This window comes from Tetrao urogallus (genome assembly GCF_951394365.1).
Source record: "Tetrao urogallus genome assembly, chromosome: 2".
NCBI lineage: Eukaryota > Metazoa > Chordata > Aves > Galliformes > Phasianidae > Tetrao > Tetrao urogallus.
Genome location: NC_136814.1, coordinates 17,259,378 through 17,280,852, shown reverse-complemented (window position 1 = coordinate 17,280,852; position 21,475 = coordinate 17,259,378). Strand labels below are relative to the sequence as shown.

At 42.0% G+C, this 21,475-nt stretch overlaps 1 protein-coding gene across 1 annotated transcript in view; it reads right to left on the bottom strand.

Annotated features, from left to right (window-relative positions):
• The window catches only part of SUSD4 (sushi domain containing 4), a gene marked incomplete at both ends in the record, with an annotated part of 68,831 nt that extends 49,331 nt beyond the window's left edge, over positions 1-19,500 (bottom strand). Inside the window, one exon of the mRNA XM_079549965.1 lies at positions 19,380-19,500. Coding sequence (XP_079406091.1) covers positions 19,380-19,500 — 121 coding nt within the window. The remainder of the gene's footprint in view (positions 1-19,379) is intronic.
• Between the last annotated feature and the right edge of the window lie 1,975 nt (positions 19,501-21,475).

Sequence of the window (21,475 nt, the reverse complement as noted above, 5' to 3'; positions counted from 1 at the left end):
TAATACCTTTTTAGAAGGCAGAAATCTTTTGTCACTGCTGAACTAAGGTCACTGAATCAGGAGTTTAAAATATAACTATTTTTTTATCTCTTTGTCCAGATTCAAGGTCTCAAGGCCATCATGGCTTTTATGCAACTATGACGTGCCTCCAACAGAGCAGTCATTTTATTCCTATACAACCAAAACGCGGTTGCTGCATGTTCAGAATCAGATATAAGCAGAAATGTCTCAAAAATGTATATATGCATATCAAATCAGTTATTTTGCATCTTAATTCTTAAAACCATCCACTTCATTTCCCTGTTGCCTGCACTTAAGAGACATTTGATCCTATCTGTGCAATGGAGATGTACGTCTAGGATTGACTATCAAACAGCTAACTGTAATAGCCAGCATATTCCAATAAAAGCCAGTTCATATGACCTTCTGCATCTTTGTTTTACCAAAGCCAGAAACACTTCTGCTAAGCCATCTGTTTCTATTATGAAAGCAACAACACAAGGACACTGAAGAACGTGAGCTGTGACTTAACGGTTTGGTCCTACTTGCACCAAGGCAGCATACAGTCACGTTGTGTTTCATAAAGAAAATAATGCAACAAGCCATTCCTAATTTCAGCAGAGGATAGTAGCCAGGCTGTGCTAAAAACACCTATGTCAGTCATAATAGCAGTAACACTGATGATAAGAGTAGTAACAGACCACAGTATCAGGCTATACTAACATCTCTATGACTTTTTATTTTTTAACAGTCACTCCCTTGCTTATATTGCAACATAGACCTTTAACTCCATACTGAAAGTGTTGCTAAATAGTTTCACCTTGATCAAGCACTATATATTTGCTCTGGAATAAAGTTATAACACATATGAAAAAGAGGAGGAAATGTAGACTACATGCTGCCAAAATAAATATTTCCAATGAGCTATTTTCAGGCTGGGATCATTCAGGCTCTCAAATATGAGCAAAAAAGTCCACATGAGGACTATGCATACAAATCCTGCTGTATACACCTGAACATTTCAAATAGAAGGCCTTAGATCTTCAGCTTCTTCTTTATGTTAGGAACATACTGCAGCCTCACACTCAGTTTGCCTTGAGTCCATGTCCTTTGGATGTGAGCAGCACATCACAGTCAGTCACCCAGAGCCAGCAGAGAACCCTTGGGGCCAAGAAGCCAATAGAATCCTGGGGTGCACTGTAATGCAATGGACACAAACTGGAACATAGGAAGTCCCATATGAACACAAGGAAAACAGGGTGACAGCACTGGAACAGGCTGCCAGAGAGGCTGAGTCTCCTTCTCTGGAGATATTCAAAACCCACCTGGACACCTAACTGTGCAACCTGCTGTAGCTGGGGGTTGGACTCGATAATTTCCAGAGGTCTCTTCCAATCCCTACAGTTCTGTGATTCTGTGACCCCACAACTGCATAAATTCTATATAATGGAGCAAGCCTCATGCATATCTTTTGTCCTTGACCTGGCTGATAGACAAGTCAGATAAGGAAGCATTTTATGTTGATTTGTGCTATATGACAGAATAACAGGACCATTCAGATTGGAAGAGACCTTCTGATCATCTTGTCCATTGCTCCAGCTAACGCAGAGTAAGCTACAGAAGATTGCCAAAGACTATATTCAGTCATGTTTTGAATATCTCCACAAAAGGACAGCTGCTTCCTCGCTAAGCAACATGTTCCAGTACTGGCAACCCTCACAGTCCTGCTCTGCAGAGCTGCTTTAGTCAGTCAACCCCAATCTGACTAGCAGGATTTGTACACATCTGAAAATGAACTCCTTTAAAATGTGTGCCTGCCTAACCTTGGACTTGGATGCAGATGCACAAACGGTACTTCAGAGCAGGATAGGCAGTGGAATTTTTTACAACTGACTATGAAGTATTGATTCCTCCCAGACATTCATACATTATCAGAAGAGATAGCTGGTCTCTCTGGTAAAGATAGTTTCACAGGACTCAAGTCTCCTTGTGCATGAGAAGAGAAACTCCCAGTGAATGCCAGTAGGTTTTATTTCTCCTATGAAACAAAACTGATTCTCTACTATGTACATCCATCACTCCAAAACACAGATGAAACTCTTACCGAGCTCTCCTGATTTCCAGCTCCAACCAAGGGAGAAGTCAGTCTTTTAAAAGGTAAATATTTAAAGAATTGGCTACTTTCAGATTGCTTTAACCAAATGCAAGTGGTAGGCAGTCCATTGCAGGCATGTCTTCTTACTTGATATGGACATGGCTTCTGTAATCATAAATATTCTTCTGCCCTTAAGTCGCTTATAACTTTAACTCGTGGCCAAAGCATGTGCCATTTTCACCTTAACTACCATGCCACACTGCACAAACAAAACTACAGTCTGTAAACACGGAAAAGAACACATCGCCAGTGCTCAAGCATGCCACGTTTGTTTCAGGATCCAAAATCAAATTGATTCTTAAGATCTCTAAGTTCCACCATCCTCCACAATTCTTCTCACACTACTGTGGTAGCTTCAATCTCTTGGTGATCCTTGGACTGAGGTGTTAAGACCTGCAACTACAACAGATGTAGGTGGCAATTCTTTCACAGGGCCCTTACATATAGGACATGATTGTGATCTCAAAACTTACTGTTATCAAAACAAAATAGAAAATTCACATCATGGTCTAGATTTCTCTAAAGTGATTTTCTGAATGAGAATAAGTAGGAAACACTCAAGAAAAATATAGCCATGTTGCACTCTTGTTTAATGAACTACAGAAGAAAGAGTGGATTTATATTGTCAGGCAGATGGCTTTTTTGACTTTTTTTTTTTTTTGCACAGACAGCTCTAATAGTGGACATGTTGTTTACAGATCAGAAAGATGCACATGGGCAACCAGGTAGAAAACATGAAAGCTGATGTGCCTAGTTCACATCAGTTCTGCAGTTCTCTCTCAATGCAAAATCTGAATGTGATTAGATCCTCTTCCAGAAGATTGAAGAGAAAGGGTTAGTTTTCAAGAATTGCTTGAATCTGAACTTTTGAGGATGTTTCTAAAGAGCTATTTGCTTTATTTTAGATATCTGATTAACCATTATCTGACTAATATCTCATCAACTCTGTAAGTTCTGCCTGCCACGGCAGAACTTTCAAGAGTCAAAAACAGAAATTGAATGTCTGGCCAGTTGATTGTAAGACCGAGCTATTGTATAAAATACAGGATATTAAGGAAATTGTGGCAGAAGACCAGATTCATTTCTTTCTTCAGACTAGAACAGATACACACCCAAACGGTGAGATTATCATTTTCAACATGCTATATGCATATTGTAGCATTGTCTTTTTGAGACTGTATGATCTTTTGCCTAAGGAGCCTTCCAGTCTGGCAATGCTAATAAATCAGCAAAAAATGATATATCCATCTCAAAACTGAATAAAAGTACAATTCTGTTACAACTATTTCAGTTATTTGTTCCTTCACGTTTCAAATAAGAAATCACCGGCCTCCACACTTGAAAGAAACACATAATGCAGGTGGGTTATGAGTGGGTCTCTCAATCACTGCGTCCCAGTGATCCTAGGTGCACAGAGACATCTTAGTGATGTCTGCTGAGAGGTGTTCATCCTTCATACTCACTTAGGAACAGTCACTTGCTGTGGTGGAGTGAAGATCCACGCTTAAACAAATACAACTTCTCAATTTAAGAAGTCACTGCATCCAGCAAATGCTTGAGTATATACTGGCATGAAGAGCTGAATAATAAGCAGGTAGAATTCAATATTTCACTCAATTCCAGAAACCCTACAAGCTTAAATCTGTAGCAATGTTATTTAACCAACTACTAAATAACTGCAATTTGGCTGTTAAACTTGACATTCGGAGAACGATCCATTAATGGTCTAACAAGAGGTAAAGCCACTCATATTTATCTATTTAGAAACCTTTTTGCCTTAGTTCACTCATCTTGTAGCGTATATGGCATTATCTATTGATGAACAACCTGTGTAACAAGCAGGCATAGTAGAACATTCACTGACAAACCGCCACATTTAGTAACTCCCCGGTTGTAGTTGACTCATTATGCAAGATGAACTTTATATTTAAATACAATGAGTGTGCACAGAATGTATCTCAGCATTTGCTTTGGTTTGCTTTTTTTTTTAGGGCTTTTTTTTTGTTTTTTTTTAAATATGTTGTTAAGGGAAAAGTATTCTGCCATACAAACCAAAGACACTAAACACAGTAAGCTACTGTCAGACTTAAAACATGACCTAATTTTTTATAACTGCTATGTTGCATAAATAGTCATTTGGAGTCTGTTTAGAAGTTGATTATTTATGTAGCACTTTATAATACACTCTTCAGCAACAGTACTATTTTCATGCAAATTTGTACTGAATGTATTTTTAAAATACATGCCTTTTGTCTAATATTCTTATTCAGAGGCGAATGGTTCAGAAGTGCTACTCTGATCAACATCAGTTTTATAAATATAATGGGCACCATTCAGCTGTTCTACAAATACAGAGCTGTCAGAATATTCTGTAATTAATATTTCCTGTCTTTGCAGAACACTGAGCAGATGATAACCTGTTAAAGATATTTTAGTGCAGTGGCCAGAAGTCACTCCCCACTAATGGTGCCATAAGATGCACCTTCCTAAGATGGTGCAAAACCACAGATTTCATCTACATTTACTACAAACTTGGGGAGATCACCTGTGAGAATGAAGTCCTTTGGTTAGATCTGTGGTCTCAGGCACTTCTTTATATGTTAATAACATTGGGTAGGTGGACAGTTGGACCAGATGATCATAGAAGTATTTTCCAACCTTAATGATCCGATGATCACAGGATGTCACCTCATTTGTTAGGGCTCAGCCTTAGGTAAACCTTTTATGTTAAATGGGAAAATTAACGCTTATGGAAGGAAATCTGGGACCTAAATCAAACCCATATCGTCATTTTCCTAATAAACTGCAAACATGGTGTAGCTTTCAGAGAGACCAAGATTCTCCTATGCGCAGTTATAAATTACAGTATGAGGTACAGCAGAAAAAAAAAATCATGTTAGGCATTAGTCTACTACAATTCCTAAAATTGGCATTGAGGCAAAGAAACCTGAACTATGTACTAGATATTATATTTTAAAATATTTTCAATGTCAATATTGTATAGCTGGAAGTATACAGCCAAAAAAAAAAAAACCTGAAAATTGAATTCTTCTGTTTACTCAATTGTGACGTTTTGCTTCTGATGCAGCCAAAAGTATAATGGTCTTTATATTCAGAAACTACATAGGAGAGGCCACAGCAGCAGCCTTGTGTGACAATTGGCTGTCAATGTAAAACTGTCAGGGACAGGAGAGCAGTGCAGTCCCTTGGCCCATTCGGTCCCGGTTTTCCCTTCCAAACTGACAATAATTATTGGTAATTGTCAGTGACTTGGGACTATGAGACAGATAGGTATTCCATGGGAGGACGTAAAAGTAAAAGAAAGCATTCAGAAGAAAGCAGCTGTAGGTTTAGAGCTAACAAGTGCTGACCTGCTGAAGGGATCGATGAACATACAAATCCCAGTGGCTCTCAGCCTGCTTTTTAATATACACCAATTCGATATTCATTTCTGATTTTATTACAAGTGAACTTTTCAAACTCCTGCTCCTATTTCTGGCCACATAACTTTGCATTCTGTATTACACATGTATAAAGAGCAAGATAATCGTGTAAAATTTTCTGCTCAAGCAACTGGGTAAGCAATGGGCCTTCCCATATGTGTAAATGCATATGAGTGAGCTCTCCTCCATACTAACATTTTGGTTTGACAGTGGCTAGTTCTGTGGGCAAGCCATCAGAAGACAGCTTGAAGCACAGTAAGGAAACCTGTCCCATCTGCAAAATGGAATTGATCATGAGTTGTCAACAGAGACTGAGCTCACAAAGAGCTTGAATCTCACAATGCAGTAGTGTCTAAAAGGCCATGCTGCTAAAGAAAATCCCATAAATAAAGCCATTTCTCATCACAGTATTACATCCTTTATTCAAATGTCTAACACAGAAAAAGCAAGCAAAAAAATGCAGCTGTCCAAAATCTTTACCATCTGATCTGTAACTCAATGACCACTATTAAAACCCAGGACTCCTTCAGCAACCAGCCTTACGCATCAGTCATGCTATCTGTTTTTTCCTGCCAGCTCAGGTTTTTGTGTCTGAATGCAGTATTGCAGTTGACACCATTTCTTTTCTCTGAAGAACAGAGAAAGCAGAAGTCCTCTGAATTTTGCTTCTCTGACTGCTCAGAGGATCTGAGAAAGCAGCAAGAGCAGGTGGGCAAGGCAGTGTGTGCAAACATACCTCTGACCCCATCAAGTCACTCAATAAAGGATGTAGAAGGGACACTCCAGCTGTTAGATTCCCTAAGGTATCAGATAATACATACATTTTTCTACCTCAGAAATTTTTATTTTCATATATTTAGCCTAAAATGAGAACATCTGTGGGGCTTCTGGCATTGACAGCAGTCTCTGTACACTAGATCACAGTTGATTATCCTCCAGACAAGGGCTTGGACTATGGTGTGACTCTAGAGCTGTCCTATTCAGCGACTAAAAAATGCTGCAGTTTGCATGGGGAGGATACAAATGATCTCTGTTCCATCATGGCACTTTATTTCCTGAGCCTGGATATCTCCTGACAAGAAAAAGGATTTGCATCCCAGCAGCATTCAACACCTACAGACCCTGACATATTTAGCAAGAGGTACAGTGATTCAGCACACAGAAGAAGGATTAAAAATAGTGTCGTGGCTAAATTGCCTCCACAGTGCCTCTAAACACTGACAATCTCGAAGCAGCCACTTATGATACCTGAAAACTATCTGCAATTGCAATTGCATGTCCACAAGCAAAGGTCACGAAACATCCTCCAGACATGAACGCAACAAGCAAAGAGCCAATAATAGTCAGACAGAAGAGCCTGATGGTAGTTGCTGAACAAAATCATGCTTCCTTTTCTATGCACTGCAGCTTTAAAGAGGAACGAGTGAAAAAAAGCAAGAAGATTGAAGCGCAGCGTAAGCTTAGCAGCACCACTGTGCCTCAGGATACCACAGAATGGCTACAGAAAAGCTCAGATATACACAGAGACTGAATCTGATTTCACTATCTGCAATAAATGTGTTTGCTTTGGGATAAAACATCTATAATCAATACTGAAGGAATGCCAGACAGTGCCACTCCTTCTTGAGTGACTGATCAAGAAATAATTCATCTCCATGCAAAGCTTACCCTTGTGCATCTGCCAAGGTCAGTGCCACTCTGGGTTATCGGCTGCTCTAAGTGCTGTCTGACTTCAAACTGCCTAGAGCAAGCTTTAAACTTACATATCCCACATCTTTGACAAAATGTCTGTGTCTTGCTTTATCTAAGTTTGCAGTCCCCTGATAATGCAAGGCACGTTCTTCCCCTGTATTCCATATTCTCTGCCCTTTATCTGAGCCCTTGTTGGCTCAGATAAATCTCCCATATGTAGCAGAGTGAGGCTTGATTATGGAGAACATACGAGTATCACTCAACTGACATTCATCATCATATGTCTTTCTTAAGAAATAATTCAAATTAGATTTAAACACTGTTAAAGTTGGGGTTTTCTTATCATTTATTTTTTCCCAAGAAAAGATTTCTGTATGTGCCATTTCCCACTGTGATTTAAAAGGAAAGTAAATCTTTTCTTCACTTTCATGTACGTGCATGCAGTAATCTCCTTATCAAATATGCTGCATAGCCACTATGAGCTACTATCTAAGACCTAAAACCCATGTAATCTGAATGAAGCTTTTTGCTTTGGTCATCCTATTAGCAAGTATCCAAAAGGCAGCAGCACCTCACCAGTCTGCCCTATCTCCCTCAGAGCAGCTCAGAATTTGAGTTCTCCTCCACTCACAATAAAATCAGTTACCTTTTCTATTTTGAAGTGCTTCCAGCAACAGTTCAAGTCCCAAAGAGTGTAAGCAAGGATCCTTGCCACACAAGAACTCAAGGAATGAGGCTGCTAAGAAATTGAAGAGTTGTGTAGCATCTTGCACAAGTCTGACTGAAAACAGAAACATGAAAGTTAAACCTCTCAGTAAGACCAGTTTGTTCAACAAAAGACACAACTGGTAAGGAAAGATGAACCTTTGCTCCACTGCCTCCCCTTCAGAGCTAAAAATAATAGTGAGTCATGCCAGCAGCAGTGTTGCTGTTTAGCTTTACAAATTCGGGTCATTAGGCTTACATGTACAGAACGATTCTCTTCCTGCCACACATGAAATGATAGTAAGAACATCACCACACAGTAAGTGGGCTCCTTGGTTTCAAAACTCAATGCATAGTTCAAAAATAAACAAAATTAATGCAGTCAAGTCCAATATGGGGGTCAATAATGAAATTACTACTACTACTGGGAAGGAAAGAGAAGCTACACTTAAACCTCTGCACAGCACAAACTTTGAACCCTATGTTCACTAATTACTACAGATAGCCTGCTTTTTTTTTTTCTTTTTTTTTTTCTTTTTTTGTATTAGAGATCAAGTAAAATGATTACAGAGTGTTTGTGAAGAACTGTTTTGAAAGCCAGTTGATCTAGACAGACAGACTAGATGATCTGTAGAAGGCTGCAAGGGTGTCAAGTTATAAAAGAAACATATTAAATGTTTTTAAAGTGCCTTGTAACTTCCCAGAGAATCTCCAGAAAAAGGCACCCATCCAACCATTCATTTTATTTTCAGGTAAGTACTTTTGAAAATGGTCAGGGGAGGAAATAACTCTGGGCTTACAGGGCTCTATGGGAAAAGGACAAGAATGAGTGATCTTCAGATGCTAAAAGGAGAGTCTGTATAGCCTATGAAAATAGCAGAGAAGGTACTACAGAATTTCTGAAGCCTGCTTCTTCAAATGAGCATAATGAAGAAGCCAAGGGCAGGAGTTCCTGAAAGAAATATTCTTGGCCCCAGAGCTGGGAGACAGCTGGACAAATGGGAAATGCTGGACTTAAAGGCATTCCTTCTACCAGTATACACAAAATGCTGGTTGAAATGGGAGTCAGCATCCTCCAACCAGCTTCAGGCATTTCACAGTTAGGTCTACTGACAGAGTATGGGATCAGACAAGACAGAAAAAAGATGGGCAGATTTCACCTACCTGCCCAGCAACAGAAAATTTCACCAGATGGGAGCACGGACTCAGACTCAGTGTGGTAATGTGGTACCATGACAGACAGCCTCCCATGGAGCACATCAGACAGCAAAGCACCTGAACCTCCCAGCTGGGCTGGCATAAATGCCCATCTACACCGGACAGATATCTCTGAGCCGCATCTGGACTCTTATTGTAGAACAATTTCATAAGGTCAAACCTCTTCATCTCATACAATCTCCGGTCATCTCTACCTCTTCAACTGTCATGGTCAAGCATAAGAGACAAAGAGACACAGATCCCTTGTAGGTACTGGTAGTGATGCTGGCTGATCAGAGCCTGAAGGACTACTTCTGAGGGAAAAAGGAAATTCACAGAAGAAATGGAAACTTGATAAACAGGAAAACCGCCATATCATCTATTTCCCCAGAAGTTCAGATCAGGGAAAAAACAGCAAATGGTATTTCCAAGGTAGCAAATAGCAGCATCACGTTAATATCCTCAGTAAGCTGCCATTCTTGTTGGCTCCTCAAACTCTGCAGCTCCTCATGCTGCTTCAGTTCTGTAGATTTTATGATAACAGAATCACCTGACTGCAGAGACAAAAAAAAAATCAGCATACAGAGAAGATTTTCTTCTAAGTGTATCTCTGTATACAGTATCAAAGGACTTTTTTCTCTATTAAAACTACCAAAGAATTAAATAGATTCAACCACATCAAAAATTGACCTTAAGCATCAAGTGTCAAGGTGAATACAAAGTTGCATCATTGTTTCCTTAGAAGAAATAATTAATCAGACTTCAGATTGAACAAATAACAACCTTCTTTGAAGGTCTGCATTTTCAAATCAGTTTTAAACAGGCCAGGAAGGCCAATGGAATGAATCATTTACCTGAGATACTAATGCAATGGAGTGAAATCTTTTTAGCTGACATAATTCTGAGCTCCTTTAAATAAGCACTCACTTATATTTTTATAATCTCATAATGCTGACATTCTAAAAAAAAAAAAAAAAAAAAAAACCCTAAACATTTTATGTATAATTTTTCACTCTGTTTTATCGAGTGAAATTCCATCCAAGTGATAAACTTGCCCTGTGTTCACACTAGCTTTATGAACCACACAGACCTACTTGTTCTAAGGATAAGGTTTTGAAGAGGCTGGAGGTTGAAGAGGTCTTCTTGGTTGGAAAAAAACAAGAAAACTTTCACACAAGCAGAACCAGAGTTGAAAAATTTCCTTTTAGTAGCATCCAGGAAAGACACCTCGCAACAGGACAAGGCCACTGCAAAAAAATATTTTTCAGCCTGGTTTTGACAAAATCCCTCTCCCCACAATGAATGTAGTTTATCTGATGGATTTATTTTTAAAATGGTATATATTTGAGGAATGTACTCTTTACTGTTACTGTATATATATGAAATAAAAAATGAAATAGAATCTAAATACGCTCAACAGTATTCTGTTTTTCATCCCTCACATGAATCCAATATTCTCCTAAAGGGAAGCACTAAAGGCAACAGCCATCCATTTTTCAGTGTGAAAAGAAACCTTGCTGTAAGAAGCTGCATAAGACTCTCAAAATAACTGTCCATGAGAGTAGTATATATTTTTACCATTTCTCTGCTGGGTCTTGGGGCTTTTTGTTTGTTTGTTTGTTCTTTGAGATTCTTACTCATCTCCAGCAGATATCTAGGCATCAGCTAGCTATCTGCATGTAAGATTGATGTGGGCATACTCTAATGCATTAACGCATGACTGTATGTGAAGACAGTTACATGCCCCTCCTTACTAATAACGTTGTCCCATGAGTCTGCATGCCCTTTCCTGCCTTTGTTTCCACTACACTTCTTACAGCCAATGTGCAGAGTGGAGCATCCCATGATGACCCCATTTCAAGAAGGTCATCGCTATAACGGAGCTGGGCTTCATCTGCTCACATATGCTTATCTTGGTTGGTGAACACTTGTACTGGGATTTTCACTTTGGGCTAAGGTATCCAAGCATCTGCAAATCACCTTGGTCTTGACAAAATAAGTACTAGAGAGTACCCTCTTGTGCTGGTCTCTAAGACATACATGCTGGATGAGGGCATCCGTAACAGATAAACAACAGGTTACGAGCAGGGGATGTCTCTGCTGTATCTGAAAGATGGACTCTGCCATTTGAGTAATCATTCTTCAAAAAGGGAAGAGGATAAGGCCTGAAAAATTATCCCCACTCTTTGGAATGTGGACCATTCAAGGCGAGGAAGAGTTTTAAAGTGTGGGTATTACACTGGGACAGGTATCTGAATACTGTCAGAAGGCCACACTACAGTGGAATATTCTCATTTTTACCACTACTCATAACAGCACCATTTTATCTTAATTCTTTCAAGATTGTTGCTAAGCTAGTAATTGCAATCAAGATATTTTACAAGTCCAATTTACAGGAGACCAAATTATTTATTATTTATTTTCAGTTCTAAGTGGATCATTTGTGTTTTCTCTGAGTAGAAAATATCTCTAAAAATGTCAACTGTTTATCTAAGTAGAGCAATACAGAAAAATGACTGCCTCACAAGCACCCGTGATTTTCAGAATACAAATCATTGCTACACAAACACAGTAATAACACGCAGGCTTATACATGGCATTAGAAACAGATGAAAGACATACTCCTCGCTGTGAAGTTCATACAGCTAAAAGATCCAATTTCCTCAAGCAAGAAGTCTTCTCAGTTTCAATCCCCACACCATCACAGTCCTTTATTAATTCAGTTCTGCATGTTGTTCTAAGTGGCTCAGATTTATCTTTCAGCCTAAGAAAGACATGATTTCCCACACATTGTCTAATATTCTCAATCCACCACAGCCTGTGCCTCACAGAGTGCTGAAAGACACAGTCTTCCTGGATAGCCACCACCAGTGCTCTTTTTAGTGAGTGTAGGAACTTAGGCACAGAACCAGGTCAGCTATAAGTAGCTGGTCCTTAAACTTCTCATTAAAATTGTTTGTTTGCAAATACAAATGGAAGTCTTAAATAACTGACTTGCTTTTGTGTGGATCTCATCGACTACCATGGGCCATTCAGTACATAAAATTTCACTCAACTCTACTGAAGTAAAATACAAATTCACTCTGGTGCAATTTAGTGTGAGATTAACCACACTGTTTGCACTGTGAACAAGTACAAATGATTGGTCTCATATCCTGAAAGATAACATAAACAGGCATTTTTTAAAGGAGGCTCCCAGATTTATTCCTCATTCTTTACAATAGTGGCTTTGGAAAATCCTTGTAATTCCTTCCAAACTAGCAAGGCTGCTAGTTTGATGGCTGCTGATGAGATATCGGATCTAGTGTTAAATACAAACTTTGCTGCCACTTTAACTAAACCAGAAAAATATAAGTTAAACCATGAAGAACCATGCCAACTCCTTCTGCATCAACAGCAGTATAAGAACGTAGGGTACAAAGTAAGCCTTAGCTCTTGGACTGTTAACTAATAGCTAGTTTTTCAGAGACATTTTGCTGGATAGGGGCAGTCAGGGTTCTTCCAGTCCTGATCAAGGGAAGCAGCAGCACTCAGGACAGCCAAAGACACAGCACTGGCACGCCAGCAGAGGGTATCAGAAAAAAAGAGGTATCAGAAAAACCCTATTAGTGGTTGAGAAATTAAAAAACTCAGAGATGATCAGGGAAACTGTAGAGTTTCCAACAAAAAATCTTGAGTTACTTCACTGACATGCATCCAAGAGTCCTCCCAGGAGCTGAAAGATGAGCCACAAGTGCTTCTGAGGTCTCTTTCAGTCCCATTTCTATAAATCTGTTGTCAAACTCATTGTCCTACTTATCTCCAGAATCACAGAAATGACTTTTTAGGGCATTTTGGTTTTTTGTTTCTTTCTTTTTTTTTTTTTTTACTGTGTGCATTCACAAGTGCTAATGACAGAAGTGAGAACAGTACACCTACATTACCGGCTTCTACTTCTGTGCATCTTCTCCTCTCTCCCAGCATGTACAGGGCCTTTTCTCTTGAACCTGTGTAGTGCTCTTCAGTCTTCTGACAGATCAACAACTACATGTGCTGGCATTCTGCACTACCAAAAAAGATCTGAAGGCTTTTGCTTCCAACCTCTTCTTTTTAGGTTGTTCTTCAGGACTCAGGACTGAGAGTCCAGCAAAACAGCAGTTCTCTTGATTCATGGTTGTATTGTGTTCTGCTTATTTTCCTTTGGTGGTGCACAAAGGTGTATTTTTAGGACACTATCTCACGATCCCCTTGATAATCCAACTTCTAAATAATCTAATCGTTAGCAACCTAACCTATTTTCTTCTTCAGCCCATTGTAAGCTTTGTCTCCTCTTTTCAGTTTCCAAGCAAGTCCAACCTTTTAAAGATTTTGTACATTTTTACTGTGCACAGAATTGAATTTTACTTAAAAGTTCTGTTGCACCCTTTCCTGGGCCTGCTTCTCATCTCCACATTTCATACAACTTCACCACCTGCAGTCAGAGATTTCTCGCTGCAATCAGCAGGGAATCAGTCACTGTATCTATTTTATCCATCTATGTACTCTACATTATAACTTATGTTTTCATGAGTAAACAGGGCTTTGTGGTCATGCAGCGCTCCTGTCTAACAGCAGAAGTATGGTAGAACTATTTTAAAGATGCATGTAATGCTTTTCTAATGTTCTTCCGTGTAAACTATCATCATGAACCATATGATCCAGAAAGGCAAAAATATCATTCCCATTACATTTTTGTATTATTTTTTTGTTATTATTTGGAGGAGATGCCTTCAGGGTCTGGAAAAAATGCCTTGTGCTATCTCAGACATAATGGAATAAGGCAAATAAACTGCACTGGAAAAACTGCCTTTGTGATTTGCTTAAGTAGCAGTTTAGGAAATCTGTTGCTCGTTTCAGTCAGAGGAGAGTCACAATCAAAAATTCCTACTGTAACAGCTGTGCCATACAAATGGGGATTAAGAATTTCCCCAAGTTCTATTTATAAAAAAAAGTGATAGGCTAAGATCCAGAGGATCTGCCAATCTATAGAAGGATTTGTTTCTTATGTGAAATCTTTCCAATGAGCAGAAGATCAGCCCAGTATGAGCACCACACAGTTCGGAAATTGACATGAGCAGGTAAGGCCATGTGAGTCAAGGGCGACCCATCGGGAGCATGAAGGCATGTGCTGTGCCAGCAGGTGCTCAATATGTGCAGATGGCATCCAACTCTTCCACTGGCCTCAATACACAGAGAAAAAAACACCCCAATTCAGGCAAATCCCACATGCAACCCAGATGCTGGCAGCATAAGACAGTCAGGAAATAAAAACATGTATGTTGACAATTGCTATGATGCACGGCTCCACTATGAAAACTAGTCGATATACGGCTTGAAATTTGCTTCATTATGCTCTGCTTGTGCCAAGTCAAAGAAAGGGGCTGAGAGGAAGATGTAAAACCATGCAAGGAGGTTTGTTTTGCAGTTAAATTGGTGAATTTGGTATGGTACATACACCTTCAGCCCCCTTACTTTCTTTCATATTAGCACTCACATGTAGCAAATGTGAACTTGGGCACTGATTGATTGTCCTTTTCATGTCTAAAACCTCATAGAAGAGCACAGCACAAGTGTAATGCTTTCTACTTTTTAAGTAATGCGCATTTCCTTGAAAAAGAATTACTTTCAACCAGAAGTAGGTAATCAGAAAAAAACTGAAGCATATGACCCACGTTATAAAAAAATTAAATCCATAAAAAGCCCTATATGACAACAACAAAGAAAGATAACTTCTTCCTAATCTTCATATATTTGTAAGACTGATTAATTAATAACAATCTAATCAACACTATAATCAACACTACAAAAAAAAAAAAAAAAAAAAAAAAGTAAAAAGTATTAAAGAACCATTCACTGTGGTAAACTTATACTTTGTCAAAATTCATATTTCTCACTCCTGTCACAGGTTCTTCAACCATCACATAACATGTCTGTGAAGTAAATCACTTATCCACTTTATGGATGAGAAAAATCAAACTAAGATAAATAAGTAATTTTTCTAAAGCTATAATCATCCATAATACAGAGATCACGATACAGATTCTTGTGATTCTGGAAACAAGAAAGCAGATGGAGAAGCTAACCTCAGCCCCCATATCCCATGGTAAATCAGGGCCATACCTCCATATTGCAGGGTGCACATCTTGCACGGCTGCAGGTGGGAAGACTACACTTGTAGTGGCAGGTGTGTGCCACTACAACAGATGATGATCTCTCGTCCTCAGATGTTGCTGACCTTGCCACTTGGATACAAAATGGACACAAAATGGAACTGAAATGTCAACTTCAGCCTAAAGAAGAGAAGGGGAGCTGCATGGGGCAGGTACAGGTCCAGAAATGATATTGCACAAGGACGTGAGAAATCTGTTCCTTGCAAAATATCCAGATCTTCCAGTGAGCTGGAGGTTAAGACCAATGCTGCAACCTATCTGACAATTTTGCAAAACGTGCAGACAATTCTAGGCTAAAATGACTGTTTTGCTTGACAAGTGATGCAGACACTGAAATAGAGTGAGTAAAATATATTAACTACAAACCTAGAGAGTTTATCAGGAAGCATTCTGGCTTTTCAGAACACAGTTTTTATACATAATGCCAAAAGTTTATGTAAAGCAGAAACGGGGAATCTTTGGCTGTTTTCTCTTGCTGAAAGCAACTGCAGGTAAGCAAAAAGTAAGCTCTAGTGTGGGTCTGCATCACTACCACACAAAAAATTTGTCTTATTCCAAGGAAATTAGTCTACCACACTTAGAAAGCCAACAGATCTGGTTTCGGTAGCCACAACATCCAAAGGCAAGCAGAACCAAGACTCCAATGCAATGCATGAAAACCACAAAGCTATAAAAACTCAGCTTTAGTCTGTGGAAAAAAAACTACTTTGTATTGTATCACCGCTATTCAATGTAATGTTTAAAGGCTATACAACACGTTGGCTTTGTTTGCCACTCTGCACGAAGCCATGTGCCTCCCATCTTAAAAGCACCCACTGATGTGAAGGGATGCTGCCTGCAGAGCACACACCCAGGGGAACTCAACAACTGGATTACAGCACCCAAAAAGCAGCAGATCACACAGCCCCAACACCCAGCCGTGGGCAGGGCTGCCCCTCTCCAGCTCAGGCTGCCCAGGGCCATCCAACCTGGCCTGGAGCTCCTCCAGGGATGGGGCACTACAGCTTCTCCGGGCAGCAGTGCTGATGCCTCACCAACCTCTGAATTAAGAATTTATTCCTAATTTCTTCATAATGATAGCAAGGGTACCCTGGAGACTGCTTCAAAGACAGGCGCAGATGTTTTAAGAATGAGATCAAACAAGCATCTGCCCAGAAGGGCACTATCATGCCTTGGGACGAAGCCTGGTGACAGCCCAAGGCCTGCTCCATGCCTACAGAGATGCAACCCCCTTGGGTGATGCAGCCCTGATCCTCCCCATGGGCCCTGCAGGAGATCAGTGCTGCAGGACAACACCGATTTAGGAAAATAAAGCCTACCATTAATAACCCTCCCAGTCTGTTCCCACTTCCTTCTTTTCTTTCTTTTTTCCTTCACTACAGAATTACGGCAAAAAAGCAAGATAAACAAAGATGATGAGATGAAAGCCACAAGCTAGAGTATGAGAGATTTACTTTATCCTCAGTGTCAGCAAACTTAAATACATCTGGGAGGAATCAGGCATATTGACATATGAAAGGTTTGTTCATCTGAGTTCACTTCTATAGCAAATTTTCTGCTAGATCCTCTTGGAGAAAGTCAGAATGTAATAAACAGAGTTATTCTCTGTAGGGTTATTGACAAGAAAAAGAAGAGTCATAAGTAGTATTGATTTGGGGTGAAATGGTAGAACGCGACAATCAATAGGGCTTAGTCAGACAGAAAATAGACGGAGTCATGCAAGTCATGACAGTTGTTACAGGAGCCAAATTCTCCAATCAGACAAAGACAGGAGGAAGCTGTAACTGGGATCCAAATGTAAGCAGTGGATGGATTTATAGAAAAAAGCTACACCATTCATTTTTGTTATTAATATGCAAGATGCTTTTTATTTTAGCATATTGCCAGTGCTGTTTTTCTAAAGCTTTTGAAACAAATTTTTTCCACCTCCATAGTATTTTCATTAAATGTCAACGAAGCTCTTTTCAAATCTCTGCAAGAAGTATGATTATCCTTATTTAACAGATAATGGGAAGATATAAAGAGACTGGGGCCACATTTTCCAAAGCAGTCAATAGTGCCGTGCGGCTTGTATCTGCATACACAAGCCCATAGAACACAAGTCCTGAAAAAATAGAGGCAAAGGTCCAAGGAAGCCACAGCTTTGGTTGGTGACAGTGAGTGCTTGGAAGTTCTCAAACTCTGGGTCACAGGCTGAGGAGCCAGAGCTGAGCCAGGGAGCCATGCAAGCAAAGCGAGCTTGCTCGCAGGTACAACAGGGCATAAAATAAGAAGAATCCTAATGTGCAGCTCTCTGTTCTAATTACAAAAGTCATTATTTTACCACTCAGATGATTCAGGGTGAAAAAACACCCTGAACGATCATATATTCTATCACATGAAAGATCTGTGCACTTACAGGTATTTATATAGCGCATAACTTCCCAGTACAACCCCGCAGAAAATAACAGCAGTAATAACTCAGAAAGAGCAATGAATCTTTCCAAGTGGTTATTTTAGCCATGCACAAGCATTTAGTGTATAACCTTTCCCTAGACTCTGGGCAAGATTTTAGTCTTGAAAGATCCTAAAACACCTTACAAATGCAATTTGATACAGAATCAGCCACATTGCCAAGGTGAACGGCAGCAGTGTTAATAACAATCAGCATCACGGAAGAATTTATAGCAGGCTGTGATGAAAACTACTACATCCAAGGGAGACATAAACTGCATCTTGAGGAACCTCTTGTGCTGCTCAGCCAACTAAATGCTGACAAGCAAACTGCAGTATGCACACAGCTCTGGGGAGAGGGGGGTCCTTGGGCCACCCTGTTTTATGAATGGAGCCATAAAAAGGAAATCAGGAAATGACAGTAGCTCACACGACTGCAATTGCGAGGGATGCACAAGAGTGGCATCACCACACTGGAAGGCGAGCTGGCCAGGAAACCATGGGAAATACAGGAGCAAAAAATGCTACTGATTTCTAAAGAGGCGTTCTCGGAGACTGCAAGAGTTTAAAGGCTTGTTTAGCTGGAATCACATTTGCAGTCATGGGATTTCTATTGGAAATGGCATTACAGTCCTGAGAGAAAATTACAACCAAATCACATCAGAAGGACGATGGACAGGGCGACCTCTCCAGGTCCTCATCAGACATATTTCAGCAATTCTATGGTCAGAGGCAGAAAATGCTTCAGGATCGGAGCTGCTGGGACTTAGGTATTCCAAACATTTTGGCATGACTCTCTGGCACGAGAAGAAGCCCGTGCAATTTTTGTATCAAACTGTGCCTGCCATTAGCGATGTGATTCAATCACGAGCTGCCTTGTTCCCCCAGTACAAAAATATATCACCATGCTGGAGTGGAAATGGGAAGCTGCTCTCTTTATCACAGCTAAGTTCGTTCTGCAGCGAAGCAGTTTACTTTAAGACTTTTCCCACAATCCAAGTCTAATTACAGAATCGGTTTCAAGCAATTTTGTAATTAAATGTACCTGCTCAAAATATCTCAGAGGCTCAATAGTTTGAAACGATAGCGTAAAAATATAATTAAAATGAAAAAGGCCAACTACGACTCGGTCCTTTCTCCAGGAGGAGAGCGCTGAAGGACGTTCCAAGCGTTCCTATTTAGACCCAAATCACCTTCTCCCACCCCGCGTTTCCGCTCGGGGACCGGCACTGAGAGTGATCAGAGGATGTCCGAGCGGCACCGGGCTGGGGGAAGGCTATTTAAAATAATCGTGCTAAAATAATAACGGAATCGCGCCGTACCCACGCGGGGCTCCGCTCCCCAGCAGGGACCCGGCTGAGGCTGCCTTCTCCCGGGGGGCGCACGCGGGGCGACCCGAAGGGGGGATTTCCCGCTCCACTCCCGTCGGGGCAGCACGGGGAGGAAGTTTCCCCGCTCCTCGCTCCCTCCCCCCTCTCCGGTGCCGGGACTAGGGGAGCCTTCGCGGGGCAGGGGTCGGCTCAGCCCGGCTGCCGGGCAGAGCGGGGGCCGCCGCCGTTCACTCACCGCCCGCCGCCGGCCCCGGGCCGAGGCTCAGCGCCAGCCGCAGCCAGAGCGCGGCGGCCAGCGCCCGCCGCCTCGCCGCCGGGAGGGCACCGCCGCCGCTCGCCTGCTTGCCATGACACATCTTCTGCCCGCCGCGGGCATCCGGGGCGCCGCCGCCGCCGCCGCCTGCAACGAGAGAGCCGCGCCGCGCCGCCGCCTCGCCGCTGCCCGGGGCTGCGCGCCGGCTCCGCGGGGCGCCCCCGCCGCCGCCTCCGCTCCCCGCGGCGCCGTCAGCGGCCCCGCGCCGCCCCCCGGGGCCCCTCCGCCGTTGCGGCTCGGCGGCACGCAGGCGGGCGGCCCCGCGGACGCGCGCAGGCACACGCGCGCGCGGCTCTGCCCTACCTGCGCGGGAGGCGGCGTGTAGCCGCAGCGCGCACCTGCCCGGCCCCAGGGAGCCCGGCGCTGCGGGACCGGGAGGCACCGCCGCCGTGCGCACGCATGGCTGCGGCGGGGTTCCGATCCCGAGGGGGTCGCGGAGCTGGTGGCCGTTAGAAAGCGACGCCCGGGCGGATCGAGTCGGTCTGAAATTCACCGCCGCGCAGCAGTGAGTCGAACGCTGTCTCATGGCTACGGCGGCTGTGGCTGTTTCCTGCTGCCACCTACAACGTGCCGAGCTCGGGGCATTTCCCCGCTCCCCGCCGGCAGTAACCACGGTGTCTTCTGGGCAGGGAAGGACGGAACATCGACCGACCGACCGACCCATGCGGGATCTCAATGGAATTCCACCCCGATGGAATGAAAATCACCTTAAATGTCGCAATGAGAACGAGAGAAAACACGTTAGTGACAAAACGTCCCAAAGCAAGGCCATATCCAAAGACGTGCACGCTCCTACCAACAACCCTGTTGTGGAAATAGCATACCTTGATGCTTTGGGGTGAATGTTCTGTGCTGTTAGAAGTATGCATAGGGATGGAGTCCCATTCGAGTTTCAGCTACCTTATGCTGGCTCCTCCAAGCTCAAACTTAAAGCAGTTCAAAAGGGATTTGAGCTCAAGTCAGTGCATCATGCATCAGTTAAAGAACAGTGTAAGAAATGTAGTTCTTTATACTCTCCCCTGGAGAGAATGGGCATCTCATACAGAAATACAGGTCTTCCATTAAGGAAGCAAAAGTATGTTGCTGATTTTCAGCCTAGTGACTGTTTTATCACTTTGCTGCTCCTTTTCAACAGGAAAACATGGAAGATGTGGAGCCTTTTCACCCGAACATGACCAGGTGATTTTCACCTCCTCAGCCAGCCCAACGAGGTTACTGGCAGGTCACACAAGCTGAGCAAATAGGACACAGGTGCAATTATATGATGGAGATACATCTGAGGCAATAAGCTGCTGACTACTACAGGTGGCAGGACTGAGCAATGAAACCAGAATTTCTGTTCTCTGTAATAGGAGACCCTACTCTTTATGTCTCTGCTTTGATAGCTCTGATTTTTTTAAGTCAAAATAATGAAAGGTAACGTCCCTAACAAGGTGGCACCACTCCTGTTTCATGCAGATCAAAATGCAAAGATTTCAGCATGGATGGGGGCACTGCACCCAGATATAGACTGGAAGAGGAGGAAGAAATGGGTGAAATAATGCCTGTGCTGATACATCCTACTTAACCCCTAATTCTACAGTCGGCTCCTTCATCTGGGTGTGCAGTTTTGGATCATAACATGCAGCCAAACAGATCCAACCACAAAAGCAATCCCTCTCTCCACGCCAAGTAGCAGAACTGCACAGAACTAAACACCAACCCCACTCTTACAGTATTTCACCTAGAGTCTGCTCACAGTCCATTACATCGTGACAGATAGGTGACTTGGCCTTATGGTATAATATAATATTTGGCAGTCCTGAGCCTGCCCAGGACCAGGGCCGTGTGTGACTGGCAGCAGCAGAGCACTCTGTGTGCCAGCCAGCTCAAGTTTTCCACAGAGCACACTGTGCAAACTAGGTCAGGCTTTGCTCAGAATAATGCACTCCAGCCCGTATTTGTTGGATAACTTCACACAGCTCTCATCCAGAAACTGGGAAATTCCATGGTCTGAAGGATTCCAAATCTCTCCCTCC